At 42.2% G+C, this 20,708-nt stretch overlaps 1 protein-coding gene across 3 annotated transcripts in view; it reads left to right on the top strand.

Annotated features, from left to right (window-relative positions):
• Nucleotides 1-1,478: 1,478 nt before the first annotated feature.
• Nucleotides 1,479-20,708, top strand: part of trpm3 (transient receptor potential cation channel, subfamily M, member 3) — a 447,170-nt gene continuing 427,940 nt past the window's right edge. For 2 of the 3 annotated variants that reach the window (XM_048526724.2, XM_048526723.2), the window contains exon 1: nt 1,479-1,712. In XM_048526724.2, coding sequence (XP_048382681.1) covers nt 1,530-1,712 — 183 coding nt within the window. In that variant the 5' untranslated portion in view covers nt 1,479-1,529. The remainder of the gene's footprint in view (nt 1,713-20,708) is intronic. The other variant, XM_048526732.1, reaches the window with a different exon arrangement.

The following is a 20,708-nucleotide window of genomic DNA, read 5'->3' as shown; positions in this document are numbered from 1 at the left end:
TTATTGTCCTTTACTGTATGCATATTTTAGCACAATGGAAATTTATGAATAAATTAATATATTTAAAAAACTTTTGTTTTACATATCCTGTTATCACTGTAAGGTTAATTGATTCTAAGAAGCTATCCTGGGAAGCACCATTGCTTGGCTTAGGATGCACAAGGGGCCATGGAATATGGGTGGAGGGGCATGGATAGGTATGGAGATGTGGGTCCAGGGCATAACTTGGCATTGGGCCATTGGCGTTGCCTGGATGGGCTTAAATATCCACAGGGGCATCAGGGACCAGGGTGGGTGACAGGGCATAAGGTGGTATGGATGGAGCATAAGAGTGTTTTGGGGGTGAAGGAGGCTGGGAGACGACTTTATCTTTAGAGCTGGGATAAAGTTCCATGACATTGAGGTATGTATTTTAAAGAACAGCCAGCAGACCTTGTGGCTGCCTCCAAGCTCTCTCCCAGAATCAGCTGACCTGGTCGCAAAACACACATTTCCAAACCCCAGTGATGAGGATCCCATCTTTACAGGCACTCTCTCCACAGGCAGATAGAGGATGGTGGGAATTTTCTCAAATCTTGCCACCTTCCTTGAAAATGATGTTCCAGGCCATTGAGTACAACAGCACATAAGTTATGTTGAACTGACACAATGTTGTGGTTGGACCCCTCAAGCAACATCATGAAATGAAAAATAAACACAAAAAAGGTAGAGAAACTCAGCTGGTCTGTGGTGAGAAATTTGTAATGTTTCAAGTCCAACAAAACTCTTCAGAACTCAAGAGGAGTTATACCATACTGGAAACGTTTCTCTGCACAGGTACTCCAGCATTGCTCCAGCACTTTCTGTTTTTCATTTCAGATTTGCAGCATGTGCTGTATTTTGCACAAAATTGTTTGGTCATGGTCACATTGCAGTTTGTGGGAGCTTGTCTGTAAATCCACCTGTTAAGTTTCCTGCATCACAACAGTGACCACGAAAAAGTGACTGCAAAATGCGATGGGAATCACTAGAGGTTCTGAAAGTGATACATAAATGCAAACCTTTTTGTTGGTTCATGCTTCACGTGACCGAAGACTCTAACTGTTTGGAGAGTGGATGCACCAAGAGAAACCAGGACTCCGACCACAATCACCAACCTGTCCACAGAGCTGGTATCTTTCACGCATCCTTATCACTTAAGTCTCCAACAGGCTAACATGCAAACCACACCTAGATAGTCAGCTCCATCGGTGAGGAGGGGTGAGGTTAAGGGCTGGAGTGTGCATCCGTGTCCTTTGCACTCGCACAGTGGCAAATGTTTCTGAATCTATTGGACTGCTTCTGAAACAGGGTCGGGACCCCTTCTGCAACTGTGTTGTCACATAAGGCGGAGCCCTCCAGCACCCTGTCCTCTTCCTCCCCAATTGGCAGATGAACACGGACAGAGTGGGTGAGGCAGACGGGGAATAGACTATGCTTGCAGTACAGAGGTTGCTCTCCTATTTCTTCCTAACCTAAGCAGGACTCCTGCACTAAGAGTGCTGGGAAGTATGCGAGTGAGTAAGAAGAAGTGGCGGAGCCCGGGCGAGACGGAGAAAGGGCGCAGCGTGCGAGAGGAGGGCGCCGAGAGGAGATCCAGCCGGGGGAAATTCGCCGAGTCCTGGAAGAGGTTGAGTTCAAAGCAGGGCTCAGTGAAGCGGTCTGGCCTCCAGTCACAACAGCAGCAGCAGCAGGTGAGCAGGGCGCTCCAGGAATCAAACTGTGTGTGTGTGTGTGTGTGTGTGTGTGTGTAAATTTGCAAAAGTGAGACCGCACGTATAGTCTTTGTTTAACCAGCCATTGCCTAAGGGGAAAGAGAAACATCTGTGTGACAGTGGGATGGATGGATGGAGGCAGCTGGATTTTAACAGGCAGAACGATTCGTGGGAAATTCCTGTGCAGGTTCAAAACACTCACCTCCGTGGCTAGTGTAGTTTTGATTACATACTCCTGTATTGCCTTGCGATTTCCGATAGAAGTGCTGCAAAAGTGATTAGAACAGACGAATCTGTGCAGTGAACACCCTGTTGTTTGTTAGCTGTTGCCTAGGGATAATGGATCGCCTCAAAATCCTGTTGCATACTCTCCGGAAAACAGAATTCTAGACATTTCCTTGAAAACTGGAGCAAGCCAAGAATCACAACGACTGACCCAATTTTGTTTTAAATCCGAAGTTACGGAAAATGCAAGCTAATTTCGAATAAAGCTGATGCAAAAGTGCAATTTGTAGAACAGACGGATTCTCTCATTCCCCCAACAGAGCGATGTAAAGTAGATGTCTCTGAAATGTATTTTGTAAAATCGTATTTAATTATTTTACAACAAAAATGACCTGCATTTATTTGCGGGACACGAAAGGGGTTAGTGGCTGATGGGGGGGTACACTGTATAAACTTTCTATAATGGTCCACCATGTATTTGTCATGACTCAAACCAGAGAGGCAAGGGAGAGGAGTGGAGTGCTCTTCAGGATTCCAGTAGCAGGAGATGGTGGTGAGGACAGTTCCCGTTCACACTTCACGGCCCTCTGCTCCACGTGGATGGCATTTGTTGCTCTGTGACGATGGGAGACTTGTTGAACTCACACCGCGAAAGTTTGAGGGTTGGTGGGGAAGGCGAGGGTCAGTCCGTATTTCTCCCGTCGCTGACTCGCCTCGCTGAAAATCTGATCAAACAATCCGGCATTTCGTTGCTCCCAGGCTGGCCAGTGTTTTTGCAAGGAACCCCATTTCACATTGACCCACGCGAATGAAATGCAATTCAGTAGAATGTGGTTGCCGCTGTGAAGTTGGAAGACCACTTGTTGCATTAAGGTTTTATTCTGAATTGTGGTTGTGATTTTCTTTTGGGGGGGAGGAAAATCTGAACTGGAAAGAAATTGTGTTGTATCCTCTGCCCTCTCAGCTGGTTGTAGAGCAGCGACTTACCTCTGGCCAACGGTTGTCCCTTGAACCACACTATTCTGAAAGCGGATTCATATGTAACTGGGTGCACCTTGCCAGAGCTTGTTGCGAGCAACTTATTATCTCACTGCTTTGCAGCGCGGACTGCGGACTGCAATTCAGGGATTGTGAACATGTATCTTTAAATGCCATGCTGGAAAGTGAACAAACATTGACCAGTGTCTTGAGAACAAGTTGAGCTACAAGAGTGTTTTTTAAGTAGGCAAGGCCCATTGGTTGACCATGCCCCATTCCAGCCATCAAACAGCAATCCATCCTGAACCCATTTTCCAGCTCTTGGCCCATAGCTATAGTGTTTCAAGTGTTTATCTAAATACTTCTCAATGCCTTGAAGATTCCTGCCCCTGCCTCCCTTTCAGGCACTGCATTCCAGGTACCCCCAACATCTTGGTGAAAGACAATCCTCAAAATTTCTCGAAACCTCCTACTCTTCACCTTTGCACTGCCTGAATAATTCACTGCTTATGGACCTTTCTACTGAGGGGAAATGTTTGTTCTTGCCTATCCCCTTCAGAAGTTTGTGTACCTCATTCAGGCACCACCCCCAACCCCACCCACAACCTTCTCTGCTCGAAGAAAAATAACACCTATGTCTCATCATAAGCTGAATCGCTTCAGCCCAGGCATCAATCTGGTGAATCTTATCTGCACTCTTCTCTAGTGTTAACACATTTTTCCTGTTATGTGGCAGCTCCAGTATTCTAGTTGTGACCTAAATAACAATATGTACAGTTTCATCATAATTTCCCTGCTCTTGTATTCAATGCCTTGACTAATATGGGCAAATATCCCAGATACCTTCTTTACCAACTTTTATCTGCCTGCCCTGCCTTGTGACCCACGGACTTGTACACCAAGGTTCTTCTGATCATCTGTAACTTTTAGGTCCTACCATTCAAAATGCATCCCCTTACCTTGTTAGTCCTCCCAAAATGCATCACCTCACACTTTTCACTATTCAATTCCATTTACTCTTGTTCATTTGACCAGCCCCTCTATATCATCGTATAATCTGAGGCCTCCCTCCTCACTATTTATTACATCACTAACTTTTGTGACATCTGTGAACTTACTGATCTGACCTCCTATATTCATGTCTATATCATTATTGTACAGACATCATTTGAAAATAAGTACTGCTAATACCAACCTGTAGAGAATACCATTATACACCGCCATCATATAATCATTTGAACTGGGGCAGCAGTAGGTCATTTGGCCCCTGGGGACTCGACTCCACAATCCCATATACTCCCGATAACCATCGACTCCTTTATTAGTCAAGGGAGAATCTGTACCTGTGCCTTAAAAATGTTACAATGATCCTTGTCTCTGTTACTGATTAGCGAAGTGAGTTTCAAAGATTCACTCCTTTTGAGCTAAAAACAAAATCCTTCTCATCTCCATTTTAAATTGAAGACTCTGCAAGTCTAGCAGTTGGAGAAAACCTTCTATCGCAGAAAAAAGCTCAGATTAATTCATTTTTCTTTTAAAATGAGTAGCAAGAAGGCATTTAAAATTGGGTTTTGGAATCATCCCAATTTGGGTCAGATATTTTCGTGTCTATATCCACGCTGGTATATTTTCTAACGGGGCATCTAAGGAATAACCCCAACCCCATGGACAATGTGAAAGTAATACATTTAAAATTTTTAAAGATCATTCTATGTACTTCTTAATGAAAATTTTCAATTAAAAATAAAGTAGAAAGCAAAAAGCATTATTTAGGTTTGCCTAAGAACAAATCAATCAGCCACAACTTTCCCAAAAATTATAGCAATAGTCTCACTCTCTGTTCCAATCCCAGATAATAAAGTGTGAAGCTGGATGAACACAGCAGGCCAAGCAGCATCTCAGGAGCATAAAAGCTGACCTTTCGGGCCTAGACCCTTCATCAGAGAGGGGGATGGGGAGAGGGCCATCTACAATCCGACCCCACCACCCAAGACATTTTTCCATCCCCACCCTTGTCTGCCTTCCGGAGAGACCACTCTCTCTGTCACTCCCTTGTTCGCTCCACACTCCCCTCCAACCCCACCACACCCAGCACTTTCCTCTGCAACTGCAGGAAGTGCTACATTTGCCCCCACACCTCCTCCCTCACCCCCATCCCACGCCCCAGGATGACTTTCCATTTTAAGTTTAGTTCACTTGCACATCTGCCAATGTGGTATACTGTATCCATTGTACCTGGTGTGGCCTCCTCTACATTGGGGAAACCAAGCGGAGGCTTGGGGACTGCTTTGCAGAACACCTCCGCTTGGTTCGCAATAAACAACTGCATCTCCCAGTCGCGAACGATTTTAACTCCCCCTCCCAATCCTCAGACGACATGTCCATCATGGGCCTCCTCCATTTCCTACCTACTAACCTCATCCCACCTCCTTGACCTGTCCGTCTTCCCTGGACTGACCTATCCCCTCCCTACCTCCTCACTTATACTCTCCTCTCTACCTATCTTCTTTTCTTTCCATCTTCGGTCCGCCTCTCCCTCTCTCCCTATTTATTCCAGTTCCCTCTCCCCATCCCCCTCTCTGATGAAGGGTCTAGGCCCGAAACGTCACCTTTTGTGCTCCTGAGATACTGCTTGGCCTGCTGTGTTCATCCAGCTCCACCCTTGGTTATCTTGGATTCTCCAGCATCTGCAGTTCCTATTATCTCTGTTCCAATTCCTCTGTTTCCCAACTTACAAAGTCAAACAGAAACATTCAGGCCTTCAAGTCTGTCTTGCTATTTGATGAAATCTTAGCTGAATTGACACCTAACTTCCAAACTCACCTTTGTTCAATTATCCCTAACCCTTAACACTTTTTGGATCACACAATCCTGTTGATTTTATTATCAATTAGCGAACAATCCAGCATCAATTGCCATTTTTGCAAGAGAGTTCCAAACTTTTCTCATCCTTTGTGTGTGCTAGTGTTCCCTAATTTTACTCCTTGAAGGTGTTTGTCTGACTTTTACACTTTTTCTCACTTAGAACATAGAACAATACAGCGCAGAACAGGCCCTTCGGCCCTCGATGTTGCGCTGACCTGTGAACTAAGGGCGTTCCATGCCCTTACCACTCTCTGAGTAAAGAACCTGCCTCTGACTTAAGATAACAAAGTGTGAAGCTGGATGAACACAGCAGGCCAAGCAGCACCTCAGGAGCACAAAAGCTGACGTGCTTTTTAGAGAGGCTCTCTGATGAAGGGTCTAGGCCCGAAACGTCAGCTTTTGTGCTCCTGAGATGCTGCTTGGCCTGCTGTGTTCATCCAGCTTCACACTTTATCTTGGATTCTCCAGCATCTGCAGTTCCCATTATCACTGCCTCTGACATCTGTCTTAAATCGCTGCTGATGCTGAAGTCAGAGACAACACCATGTGGAGCTGGAGGACAACAACTGTTTGAATTCAGGTCCCCGAAACGTCAACTTTCTTACTCCGCTGATACTGCCTGGCCGCTGTGTTCCTCCAGCTCCACACTGTGATATACTGTACAGTCACTCCTCGTTTGCAAATCTCACAGTGCAAGACTTTTCAACCAATGGAAATAGGTTCAATTGTCTGCCCATTTTTCCTTTCATATCTTGGAAATGTTGATCAAGTTACCCTCAACCTTCAAAATTTTAGGGGGTGCAGCCCTGATTTATCTGTTCTCCCCTCATAATGTCATGCTTGGAGTCAATCGACTGTGTAAATTCATGCTGCTGTCTTTCAAAGGCCGTGATATATTTCGTAAAGTGTGGTGCCTGACCCACTGTGTCCAATTATGGTCGAACCAGTCAATGTTTATAGAAACAAGCACACTGTACCCTACCCAAGTATGTCTTCTGTTCTTCATCTCCTCTTAGATGATTCACACTTATTTCAACCTGGCTCTTTTAATTCTTTCCATTGCAGTCTGTCCAGGTTAAGGGGTGAACCCTCCTCTTCAGTTTCAGATCACATTCCTCTATTCTTTGATTCATGCTGCTCTCTGCTTCAATTTCAGGGACATCCTTATCCTTATTCCAAGGAACACCACTCCTGGTTCTCTCTCTGCAGAGCTTGGTTTGGCTTCATTTCCTCTCCTGCTTCCTCTCCACCAAGTTCTGCTCAAGGGTTCTCTAGGATGATGCTGCTTCGGTCATATTTGCCACCCTCCTTCACAAAGATGATGCTGTCGGCTTTTTCCATACTCAGTCATTCTGACTTCCACCCTCAGCACAAATCCCTCCTCCTCTACACCCAGCCCCTTGCCACAGCCCCAGTCTCTGCTTCACTTTTAGCTCCAAAAAAATACCTTAGTCAGATTCTGTCCTTTTCCCACACAAGTCTCTGAGCCTCTTACCTGGCAGTGTTTAATAGTGATACTTAAAGGGGGAATGTATGTCATGTGCCTGCCTTTGTTACGAGTTCTGATTTATCTACAATACTTTGTGTTGGCTACCAGATTCTGTTGTATGCTATTTCTCACAGGGACGTCTGAGAAGATTTGATGGGTGAGAATGAGAAAGTGAAGGCAGAATGATTGAGAGTCTTACATTTGTACCACATCTTCCATGACCTCAGGCCAATAGAAACCCCTTTTACACCCATGAACTGCTGGTTGAAGAGTAGTCACAGTTATGATGTAGGAAAAACAATAGCCAATTTGCATACAGCAGTATTCAGTAAACAGCAAAGTGATAATGATGAGATTATCCATTTTGTGATTTCAGTTGAAGGATAAATATTGGCCCAGAACACTAGGGAGGTCTTTTCTCTGCTTTTGTTCAAAATGGTGCAATTAGAACATTCATGTTCATCTGGCAAATAACACCCCTGACGGTGCAGCAACATTCCTTCCAGCCAAGATTCAAACGTCAAAGCAGCTTTTGTGCTCACGTGTCCAGACTTAAACCCACAGTCAGCTAACTTGGAGACCAGCAGGATACCATTGAGGTCACTGCTGACATGGGAGGAGTGATAGGAAACAGCACAGGTAGACCAGACTTAAGCTTCCTTTAAAGTGCCCTTTCCTACTCTGTTCCTCACATCTGTTGGATGATACTGCTGATGTGCTTTGGCTCAGATGCTATGCTTTACCCCATGTCATGGATCCGATTGTGCATTTTGTCTCATGTCCTGACACACCAGTGTTCACTTCATTTCACACACTAAACTCTGAGGTGTACCTGTCCCTCATGACATATTCATCCTAGCCCCAACCCACGATATACTCTCAACTCTATATACGCGACACCTAACAATGCAATTGGAGACACTGCTGCACAGCATCACACGTCTGCACCCCCCACACGCCCACCATATCCCTTCTTACATCATTGGGATTGATTGTCCCATGTTGTCCCTGGAAACAGTGACTGGTGGAACAGGTGGTGGTTTGCTGTTCTTAGCCAAATGCGTTGATTCTGATAATCGACGGGATTTAAAAACAAAAGCTCGTTCCTTCCCAATTCTCAATCTTCCTCATTTTTGTATGATCCAGATGGCACCAGTGTAATTTTAATTACTATTGAAAAATAAATATGATCCGTCAGTACACTCAAACCAAAACTGTTGCCCAGGGATGATATTGTCTACACGAGTAAATTATAATCTCTTCCTATTTGTGATTCTGCTACAACAAACAAGAGGAAATCTTCCCTCTGTGCCTTGACCTTTGAGCAATAGTGACTACAATAGAACATACAGGAACAGGAGAAGGCCCTTCAGCCCCTTGAACCTGTCTTGCCATTCAACAGCTGCTCTACATCTGAATTCTATTTACCTGCAGTGGTTCTTTATTTATTAATACCCATGACAAATAAAAATCTGTCAGTCTGTTTTCTCATTTTTAATTGATCTCCAGCCTTAACAGCTTTTAAGAGGGGAGAGTGTTTCAGGTTTACACTTCCCATTGCATGTAGATGTACTTCCTGACATCATCCTGAATGACCATGCTCTAATTGCAAGTTGAATTTTTGTGTAAAGAGAAACACAATGCTCTTGCTTTTGTCTTGATATGTGCAAAATGAAAATTGACAGGGCCAAATTTTAAAAAAATCACAACAGGAGAAAAGGATGATAATGGGAACTGCAGATGCTGGAGAATCCAAGATAACAAAGTGTGAAGCTGGATGAACACAGCAGGCCCAGCAGCATCTCAGGAGCACAAAAGCTGACATTTCAGGCCTAGACCCTTCATCAGAGAGGGGGATGGGGAGAGGGAACTGGAATAAATAGGGAGAGAGGGGGAGGCGGACTGAAGATGGAGAGAAAAGAAGATAGGTGGAGAGGAGAGTATAGGTGAGGAGGTGGGGAGGGGATAGGTCAGTCCGGGGAAGACGGACAGGTCAAGGAGGCGGGATGAGGTTAGTAGGTAGGAAATAGAGGTGCGGCTTGAGGTGGGAGGAATGGATGGGTGAGAGGAAGAACAGGTTAGGGAAGCGGAGACAGGCTGGGCTGGTTTTGGGATGCACTGTGGGGAGGGGTCGAGCTGGGCTGTTTTTGTGATGCAGTGGGGGAAGGGGAGATTTTGAAGCTTGTGAAGTCCACATTGATACCATTGGGCTGCAGGGTTCCCAAGCGGAATATGAGTTGCTGTTCCTGCAACATTTGGGTGGCATCATTGTGGCACTGCAGGAGGCCCATGATGGACATGTCGTCTGAGGAATGGGAGGGGGAGTTGTTAAAATGGCTCGCGACTGGGAGGTGCCGTTGTTTATTGCGAACCGAGTGGAGGTGTTCTGCAAAGCGGTCCCCAAGCGTCCACTTGGTTTCCCGAATGTAGAGGAAGCCACACCGGGTACAATGGATACAATATACCACATTGGCAGATGTGCAGGTGAACCTCTGCTTAATGTGGAAGGTCATCTTGGGGCCTGGGATAGGGGTGAGGGAGGAGGTGTGGGGGCAAGTGTAGCACTTCCTGCGGTTGCAGGGGTAGGGAAAAGGGTGCTATGGGTTTGTAAGTTGACTGTGATTAGTTGACATGTTGCCATGGGGAAAACAATGTGGACCTATAGGGCACCCCTAGCTCCTTGGTAACTTAAATTAGGTATAAGACTTGAACATATTTCAAAATCATTTCAAGTTCTAGGTGATACCCTCTTGTTCTTGACTCACTCCATCACAGTTTCCCACCGTCGACCCTTATCAACTCCATTATTCATATTCAGCACTTCCATTAGACCTCTCCTTGATCTTCAATATTCAAGTAAATACAACTATAGTGTATGAAGCTTCTCATAGTTTATCCCTTTTAGCTTTGGTTGCACTGAAGTGAATCTGCATATGAGTAGCCTGATTTTATGCAATTAACAAGATGAAATTCTTAACTGCTCAATCACTTGCTCAAAGACAGATTATGTTTTTAGGTTCAACACTTCTTCATTGGCAGAAATTTTAACACATCCTCCTTTTTCAAGTACTGCCTGCTGTGCAATTTATGCGTAGAGGTTGATGATAATAAGGGAAGAAGGGCTCAAAACTGGTCAAGAAGTTACAGAAATGCCATTCACTATTATGTACTCAGCATGAAGAGTAAAAAGGAGAGATTAGTGTACAAACGTAAGAAGGTAATGCGAATCTTTTATTAAACACAAGTTCAGCCTTAGCTGGGGTGTATGCCCCATTTTGGCCATCATAGTTTAGGGATGATATCAAGGCCTAAAGACAGGATACAGAGGAATTTGATGAGAACGTTACCAGGGATGAAAGACTTGGAAATACTGGAGAAACTGGTATTGATCTCTTTGAAAAGAGGTCCTATAAGGAAGTTCAAAATTATGACTGATTTCGATCAAATAGTTGGGCAGAAACTGTTTCCACTGGCAAGAAGTTTGGGAACAGATTCTGGTTAGATGGTGATGGAATAGGACTTCTGACCCTGGGACTTGTTCACTCTGTCTGCTTTTCTTTTTGTTTATTTTCTCTCTTTTCTCGTTTTTTTTTGGTGTGTTTTATTTTACGTACTGCTTGTTGAAGAGCTCGGTCATGGGCTATGGTCTTGGTGGCGAGTGGGCCCAGTGTGGATTCTTGGCAGTGGCATTTGAAACGAGTTTGGGTTCCTGGCAGCTTCTGCATTGACAAAGAGGTCCTATCGCTGACTCATGGCTGCTGCAGTGGAGGCAAGTTTGGGTTCCCAGAGGCGGCTGCGCAAAGCGCAAACATAGAACATGGAACATAGAGCATAGAACATTACAGCGCAGTACAGGCCCTTCGGCCTCGATGTTGCGCCGACCTGTGAAACCAATCTGAAGCCCATCTAACCTACACTATTCCATTATCATCCATATGTTATCCATAAATTCATGGAGATGAAGGTGGGATTTGGGCCCAGTAACGAAACCAGACGGCAGCGTTAGCAGTTGACTCGCGAAGTGGTCCCATTGCAGACTCATAGCGGTGGCGGAGTCGAGCTTGGGGGATTGCAGTACCCAACAGCATCAGTGGCATCTGCATTAGTTAGGTCCAGCAAGGACTCATAGTGGCGAGGGTGTCACTGGAGGCGAGATGGCTCCACGGAGTGGTGGCTATGGCTCAAATGGCAGCAGCGGAGCTCATAACAAGAAGTACTGTAATGTTGAACACATCTGTTCTTTACGTCTTTTTTTTCTGCCTTTTTATTCCATGTTTTGGTTTATTTTTCTGTGTTTTAAGATGGCCCGGGAGAATGGTGACACTATACAACACTTTTCACTGTATTTTTCACTGTAACAAAACTTATGTGACAATAAATAAATCAAATCAAATCCAATCCAATCAGTGGACTCCAATCTGTGATAATTGGTAAAAGAACCAGAGGGAAAATGAGGACAATCGTGTTTTACACAGAGTCAACCTGATCTGTAATGCACTCCCTGAAGGGTGATGGAAGCAGATCCAATAGTAATTGTCAGAAAGGAATTTAATAAATACTTGAAGATGGCAAAAAGAAACACTGGACAATGGAGAAAGAGCAGGAAAATAGAGGGGGTGGTAGTGGTGGTGATGGAATTGGGGAAATTAATGTGACAAAGTGGGTAGAACTTTCCAAATGCCAGCTCAAACATAAATGACAAAATGCGCTCCTTCCATTCATGGTAATTCTAATCAAATATAATCAATGGTGCTGTCAAATCGGGCAAATATCAAGCTCCAGTGTTAATTCTACTGAACATTTAGCATCTTGTTAGCAGAAATCTGTTAGGAAATTTGTTTCAAACACCTTGCCCCACTTTGCTTACCATAATTATGGCAGTCCAGATATCTAAGTAATATCGAGCCTAAAGAGCAATAACTAGTTTTGTATCCTCCCACTCTATTCCTGAATTTACTGTCTCCTCAGTGGTATAGCTGAGATTTCATCAGCAATCTGCCTGTACCAGAACTGATCAACATTTCTCATGAAGAGCTAAAGGGTTAAGTATAACCAGGCTGGTTCTCTTCTCTTTTGGTTACGTAGCAGATGAGGCTTCTTCTCTTCTCATTCAGCAGGTACATGCACATTTCTAGCAATGTTCACAGGCCTAAATAGAATTAACAGCACAGAAATAGACCATTTGGCACAACTGGTCCTTGCCAGATTTTATGTTCCACACAAGCCTTCACCCACAACTTTTCACCCCACCCAATTAACATATTCTTGTATTTCCTGGTCCCTGATATGTCCATGTGACCTTTTCTGTAATGCCTTTATGCTTTGAGCTTTAACATTGGCCTTGTGGTAGTTGGTTAGTTCCAGATTCTCTTCACTCTCTGGGTAGAAGAGATTTCTCCTGAAATTCCCCTTGAATGTATTAGAGACTGTCTTATAATTATGGTCCTGGGCTTTGGTGTCCCAAACAAGTCAGAACATCTCCTTTATCTCTACCTTCATCAAACCCTTTATAAATCTAAAGGTCAGGACTGTGCATTGTCTTTTTCTACAGAAAATAGACCCTGTTGAATCTTGCCTGAAGTGTATAATATCTTGGCTCTGGTATTGTCATTTTTGTAAAACCTGTATCTTGGATCTTCAATATTGCCTCTATGTCCTCTCTATAATATGAAGGTCAGAATACTCTCCTGTCTAGACCAAAGTACCATGCTTCTTGATTTCTCCCTACCTTGGTCCCAACTAGCTTGACAGAATAATAGAAACTGTGATTTGAACTTGGGATCTTGCAACTCGAGCTGGCCGAGTAGCTGTAATTAAACCCTTCCCTATCTTTACTCTGTTTATTCTCATTAGTTGAATATATTTCACAGTGGCTACAAGATTCACAGTGCACATAACAGGAACTGCACTGTGCTATGATTAAATGGTACCCTGTCCCACTTCCTGCAGTGTTTTTGCCTTGTTACAAGGTTATTGGTTCAGCTCCCACTCTAGGACATGAGTATAAAAATCAAAGCGAATACTCTAGTGCAGAAATAAGGAAATCTGTGCTCTAAAGTGCTGTATTTTGTAAGGCCCTTCATAGAGCCACCTTTTGCTGCTTTAGATGATGCAAAAGTTCCCATGTCATTATTTAGAAGAATAGAGGGGTGTCTTCCCCCATATTAAGATAAACATAGAGAAGATAGTTCTACTTGTGAAGGAGACCAAAATGTTCATCCCTGGAGCAACCTTAATTTTGACATGTTATCTGGTTGTTAACGCATTACTCTTTATTGACATCTTGTGAGAAAATTGCCTGCTATGTTTCTGACATTACAACAGTGACTACACTTCTGATGTGTTTCATTGGCTGCAAAATGCTTTGGAGCACCCTGTAGTTGAGTGAAAGGCACTATATAAATGCAAGTCTTTTTATTCTTGTGTGAGAACATCATTGATTTCATGTAGTCATTTCCTTTGTTTTTTTTATATAGTTATAATCTAATGTCTGCAGTAAGCTAAAGTGTATAATTGTGAAGCTACAACCTAAAAATATGTTCAATTACATTTGTAATTACGTTATCATAATAAGGACAAAGGGCTAGGAAAGAAGGCACAGAAAGAAATTTGCAAGGATAATGTCAGAATTGAAAGATATATTTATCAGTGAAGTTTGAACGAGCTATGACTCATTTCCTTAGATAGGGTGAGAATGCAGAGGCCTTAGAGGCAGCATGACAACATCGACCAGTTAGACCAAGTAGCCTGTGCTGTATATTTTATGCTAATTTAGGCAATAGAAATTTGATATGAATATTTCACTGATAAGTCTTGTGATTTGATTTAAATGTTATGATTTCATAGCCCAGATTTCCTTTTGATGTTACCAATCCACGTAGGCATTTGTGACATCATTACCTTAACCCATGGAGAGAATCTGTGAGAATGTCACTCATCAATATTGAGATAAATTCCTGAAAGATGATTAAGGACTGCTTAGGAAGGACTCCTGACGCAGACAGAGATACTAATATCTTATTCTTGAAGATAATGGTCATTTTTAAGAAAAAATTAGGGAGTTGTTCAATTAGTCCCACTCGCCCTACTCTACCCATAGCTCTGCAGCTTTCCCGTTACAGTATTTATGTAATTCCCTTCTGAAAGTTCCTTTTGAGCTTGATTGCACCATCCTTTCAAGCAAAGTGTTCCAGATCGTCAAAGCTCCCTGTGGAAAAAAAACGTCCTGTGTTACTTTTACTTTATATCTGTGTCCATTGGTTATGGCCTGTCTTGCTGGTGGAAGTAGTTTCTCCTTTATTTACTCCATCAAAACCCTTTATACTTTTGAACATCTGCTAAATTTTCCCTTAATATTCCCTGCTCAAAGTAAACCATTGGACTACCAAAGATTTTTATCTATGGGCAAAGACTTCAGTGATTTTTTTTACTGCATTTGGCATCATGCATGCAAACAGTTAACCCTCCTGAAGAAAGCCACCCTTATTAATGAATAAATCAAGAGCAATACAGGCTGCTCCATATGTCTCTATGGGGAGTCTTCACAGCACAGTTACCACAACCGGTATACCTTAGCGTGCAGAAGGAAAGTGCTTTATTTAACTCAGAATCCTAGTTGAAGGGATGAGAAACAGGTGCAATGCAGGAGCAACTTGCTTTCATATAATGCCATTAGTGTAATAGAAATCTCCAAATGGCTTTTCAGCAAAACCTGATATGGATCACATTGGAAGGTATTATGATAGTTGGACGAAATCTCAGTCAGAGAGCTCGGTTTTAAGGAGTGTCTCAAAGGCAAATAATTTCAAGGACAGAATTCCAGAATTGATAGTCCAGGCAGTTACATGGTTACCAATGGTGGTGTAAATGAAATTAGTGGGAGCAGATTCATAAGTGACCAAATCTGGAGGACAGCAGAGATACTAAGAGTTGTCGGGCTGATTAGAGTTAGCATATTGAGGAGAAGCAAGGCCAGGAATAAGGACTTTAAAGTTAACTCTTGCCAGACTGGAAGGATGTAGAAAGCAGTAGGTTGTCCATCTGTCCGATTGATGAGCACTCACGGTGCAATTTCATATATGGACCCCAACTGTGAAGATACTTCAAACTTTTCACCAGGGTCATTAGGTGGGAGAGATTTGAGTGATAATGATTCTATCCATGGCTTGCCAAATGTGTGCTTTAATTGTCAGTCAGGGCCCATGTCTCAATCAGCCTTCACTTTTTTGTGGGACAATTTTGATGTGACAATTGTCACATCAACGAAGTGGAATGAACTGGATGTCACAAGTTTGATATTAGACATTACCAAATGCTGTAACCTTCTATAGTCATCTATGACTAGTGGGCAGTACTGTTATCTCTGAGTCAGATAGTTGCAAGTTCAATCCCCAAATGAGAGATGTTTGCGTGCTATTTGGCATCACAGTCCGTTATTTATTCCATCAAGATCCTTCATCATTTTGACACCTCTATTATGTTTCCCATTGATCTTCTTTATTACAAATGACTTCTGTTGCTGTACATTATGCTGAGGGAATCCTGATGTCCTGCCCAATATTTATCCCACAGATAGTGCATGTGAAACAATTTATCTGGCCCTAATACATTGCTGTTTGTGAGAACTTGCTGTGAACAAATTGGTTGCTGCATTTCCTACATTACAAAACTTCAGTACCTCATTGGCTAAAAATATGTCTCAAGGACCCTGAGATCTAGAAAGCAGCTTGGTCAATAAATTCACGGGTGAATGGATAACCTAATAGGGGTCTTGACATTCTGAAAGGTTTTCAGATTGTGGGTACGAAGACAGCATACAGCCAAAACTGTGGATCTGATACTTGGACGAGACATTTGTAATCATTAAGTGCACTGCGTTAGAAGAAACACACCATCTCATTAAATTTATGAGAGAAGAGGAAGATGACAGTCAACTTCCATTCCTAGATGTCAGGGTAAAATGAATGACCAATGGGAGTTCCAAAATACAGTATATAGGAAGGCAATCCGCACTGACCAAATCCTCATTTCCCACAGCAATCACTCCAACATCCACAAACAAAGCTGTGTTAGGACACTATATGATTCATGGGCCACAACTCACTGAAACATGCCAGAGCTATGCAAAAGGATGAAAAGCACCTATAAAAGTATTTGCTAATAAAGATATGCCAACAACTTCATCTGCAGGTGCCTACTAGGTAGATAATGCCAACAGCAAAGAAGGAGATCCTTCAGCCCATTGCATCTATGTCAGGTTCAATGAAATAACTCTTCACTTAAACCCACGCCGCTATCTTCCCATGCTCTTATGATTTTCTTCACTTCCAAGTAATTCCCTTTTAATTCCCTTTTGAATGTTGCATTTGTTTCCAGCAACAATTGGTGAACATCAGTTGGGAATTGAATGGATGACAGCCAGATCTGGTGTGTCATTTCTCTTTTTCTATTCATGGATGCTACCAGAACTGATGAGTATTGACATCAGTTTGTGCCGTTATTTCAGATTTCCATCATCCAGAGTATTTTGCTCTGATAAAATGCAATGTATTTATTCAAGGGACTCAATACTAAATGGGCTGACATGGCAGTAATGCACAGTGAAGTATGCATATTATGGTATGGCAGTTATTTCAATTACCTCAATAATAGTTACCTCAGTTTGCAGTCAAATGGAATTCTGTCCTATAAAGTGGGCCATCAAATGCAATACACGTTTCGACTGAAGATTGGCATCCGTTTCCACAATGTATTGGCAGTGTATTCCAGATCGAAACAGCACATCATGTAAAAACAAAAGTTGCCTTACATTCTGGTGGGTTAGCCAAGTCGCTTCAATCTGTGTCCTTACTTCGCACTTCAAAATGAGTGCGAGATAATATACTTTGGCAGGAGGTGCCAGGAGTGGCAACACAAAATAAAGGGTACACTTTCTCAAAGAGGTTCAGGAGCAGGGGAATTTGGGGATTAATGTACACAAACCATTAAAGATGACAAAACCAGTTGAGATAATAGTTAATAGGGCATACCAGATCCTGAGTTTTATAGAAAGCAGACTTATGTACCAAAGCAAGGAAGTGATGAAAAATAAAAGCAAAATACTGTGGATGCTGAAGATCTGAACTAAAGCAGAGTGCTGCAGAAACTCAGCAGATCTAACAGTCTTTCGAGTCTGGTATGACTTCTTCAGAACCCTGGTAAAACACTTGTTCCACCTCACTTGGTTATTGAGTCCAGTCTGGGCATGAAGCTTTACAAAATCAGTGAAGGAATTAGAGAGGATGTAGAAAAATTTACAAGGATTGTTTTTGGAATGGGGAACATCAGCTATGTGGATAGATTTGAGAAGTTGGGGCTGTCCCCTGTGGAGAACAGAGGATTGAGAGGGAGTTTGTCAGAGATTATCAAAATCCCAAGGACTGTAGACAAAATAGATGAGGATAAACTGTTCCTGTTAGGAGCAGGGTGGAGAGCCAAAGACTCCAATTAAGATAATCAGCAAAAGAAACAACAGTGACATGAGGAAAATCTTTCTTTTGTACACAGCACTTGTTTAGGATCTGGAATGGGCTGTCTGAGCGTGTGATTGGAGGCAGACCGAACTGTGGCTTTTGAGAAAAATAAGTGGTTTATTACCTATAAAGAAAATAAAATAATTGAAGGGCTATGGTGAAAGAGCAGGTGTGTGTTCTTACAGAGGGCTAGCACAGGCAGTGCAGTAACTATTCTAAGATTGTTACTGAGCCTTCTGTCACTAGAAACAGTTTCTCCCTGTAAACTCTTTCAAAATTCTTTCTAATTTTGAATAATGAGTATTGTCTCTTAACTCTCTCTGCGCTGAATGTAGGCCTGTATTTTAGATACTGCTGAGATTTTTTTTAGAAGGCAGGATATGCCTGTCTTGTCCATTCAACAAGACTTCAGATTGTAATTACACAAAACATACGGGATGATTTTATGGTTCCTTTTGTTGAAGCTCCTTTTGTTTTCTGAATGCCAAGCAAAATACTGCAGATGCTGGAAATCCAAGATTAAAAACATTATGTTGGAAGCATTTAGCGAGTCAGGCAGTATCTGTGGAGAGTAATGTTTCAAGCCAAGATAACTTTGATCATGTCATTTGTTAAAACGAAGTATATTTGTTAATACATTGTTAACCTGCACAGTTCAACTGTGTTTTTTTTAAAGAAAAGTCTGGATTTTCAGTGCTGATTCATGGCACTGCAGGAGAGCAATTCTGAAATGAGGATGTGTTGGTGCTGATTTATGACGCTTCAGCATTGTACATGTGTTGGGTTTAATGACACTTGTTATTGTTAGTAAATTTCAACTGATAAGCTGTATGAAACAGATTGAGTTCACTTCTGGATTGATGGGTGATACTAATTTGCAGGGTAGATTATGACAGGATGTCCCTTCTAATAACACATCTAAATCCATCTGGATATATTTGCATAATCCTGGCATTGAAAGGGAAATCAGTCTTGCCTATTGTATCATGTTTACAATAGGAATGTATGGTTGTAAAGACTTTTAAACTCACTTTAAGAATATTTTGCCTGTCGGTGGAATATTTGACAGAAAATGACTTTACTGGGCATTAGTTTTGCTGCTGCAAATTGTAACATTCAAAACATATCAATGCTTCCTGTTCCAGAAACTGGTGGAATGCCATTTAGAGAACCACATTTCTGCTTAAGTGCATAAAATATACAACAAGAGATGACCATTTGCCCCATCATGCTTTTTCATTCCACTACCCACATGCAATCCTTCTAATTATAAATTCTGCTCAATCATTTAATATCACAAGTGAACAACTTTTTGTTTCAAATGTAATCAGTAAGAATGGTACAATGCAGGTGTTGTGATGGCAGACTCTTAAAGGATAGATGCAGGGAATGTGTTTCCACATGTTAGGGAGTTGACAGCTAGAGATCATCAATGTAAAACAGTCACTAATAAATTCAGTAAGGAATTCAGGAGAAATTTCTTTTAGAACATCTTTATCCAGAGCGTTGTGTGAATCTGGAAATTGCAGTGAATAGAATGGATAAAATAACAGGTGGCTTAATAAATGACACAAGTGGGACTTGGTACAATTTAAGATATGGGCAGCACAGTTCATGGAGAGCCCTCATCTACGAGTTCAGTTATTTCCTTAGGGGATTTCAGAAGGTTATTGAAGAGTGATTAATAGGCTGAATTTCTTAAAAAAAGTAAGTGAACCAGATGATAAAGGTGATCCATGATATTATTGTGCTTTCAAATCTAGGTTTCTTGCCCTTCTTCATTATACTCTATGTAGGCTGTTTAATAATATCCTGTATAGAGCTACAAAGTATTACCTCCTCCAGAGAAGTTTTACAGACTGCTGTCATTTATTCGGTTTGTATTGCGTTACCTTTTTCCATATCAAGATAATATCCATCAGAGAAGTTAAACATGGTAGTAGATTGAAAGACAAGGCTTGTAATGCTGTTCAAAAGAATAGTAAAATAGCGGATTAGACTTACCAGACTACAGGACTCCTCTCTCAGAGAGAGCTGACTGGTGGTAGTTTAACCCGAGGATTTCCACTCCTCAGACGAGGGGAGAGTTTGAGAAGGAGAGTCCTTCATGATAACCTCAGCTGGTGTGGGAACTGAACCCATGCTGCTGGCATCACTCTGTGTCGACTGGACTAACTGACCTGCTTTTGTTTAAGATAACAAAGAGTGGAGCTGGATAAACACAGCAGGCCAAGCAGCATCTCAGGAGCACAAAAGCTTTTGTTTAACTAAATTACAGGAGTTTTCTTTGAAGGGATAATTTGTTGATGAGGATAACAGTAATGATGTGGGATGTGTAGATTTCTAGAGGATATTTTGATACAATGCAACACAACATTCATTTACTTATCTAACTGTCTTTTAAACATTGTAACCTCATCTGCATCCACCACTTCGTATGGAATTTCATTCCACACGTGAGCCACTGTGTCACAAAAAATGCTTCTCATGTTTTTTTTTAAATGTTTCTCCTCTTACCTTTAAAATATGCCCACTTGTCTTGAAATTCCCCACCCAAGGGAAAGACAACCTGCCGTTTACTTTATTTATACCCTTCATGATTTTACAGACATCCTTAAAGTAACTCTTCAACCTCCTATGCTCCAGCGAAGAAAGTCCTTGCCTATCCAAACTCTCCTTATAACTCAAACCCTCCTTTCCCAGTAACATCTTGGTAAATCTGTTCTGAATCCTCTCCAGCTTAATAATCTACAATAGGGTGACAAATGTTGAGACCACGTCTACAGCAATAGGTTTAGGATAAAAGGGAGAAGTTTCAAAGAGATGTAAGAGGCAGGCTCTTTACACAGAGGGTAGTAAGTGTCTGGAATGCCTGAGGAGGTGGTAAAAGCAGATACAAGAGCAACG

Source organism: Stegostoma tigrinum, chromosome 3, assembly GCF_030684315.1.
Source record: "Stegostoma tigrinum isolate sSteTig4 chromosome 3, sSteTig4.hap1, whole genome shotgun sequence".
NCBI classification, from domain to species: Eukaryota; Metazoa; Chordata; class Chondrichthyes; order Orectolobiformes; family Stegostomatidae; genus Stegostoma; species Stegostoma tigrinum.
This window is presented reverse-complemented; position numbering and strand designations above follow the sequence as displayed.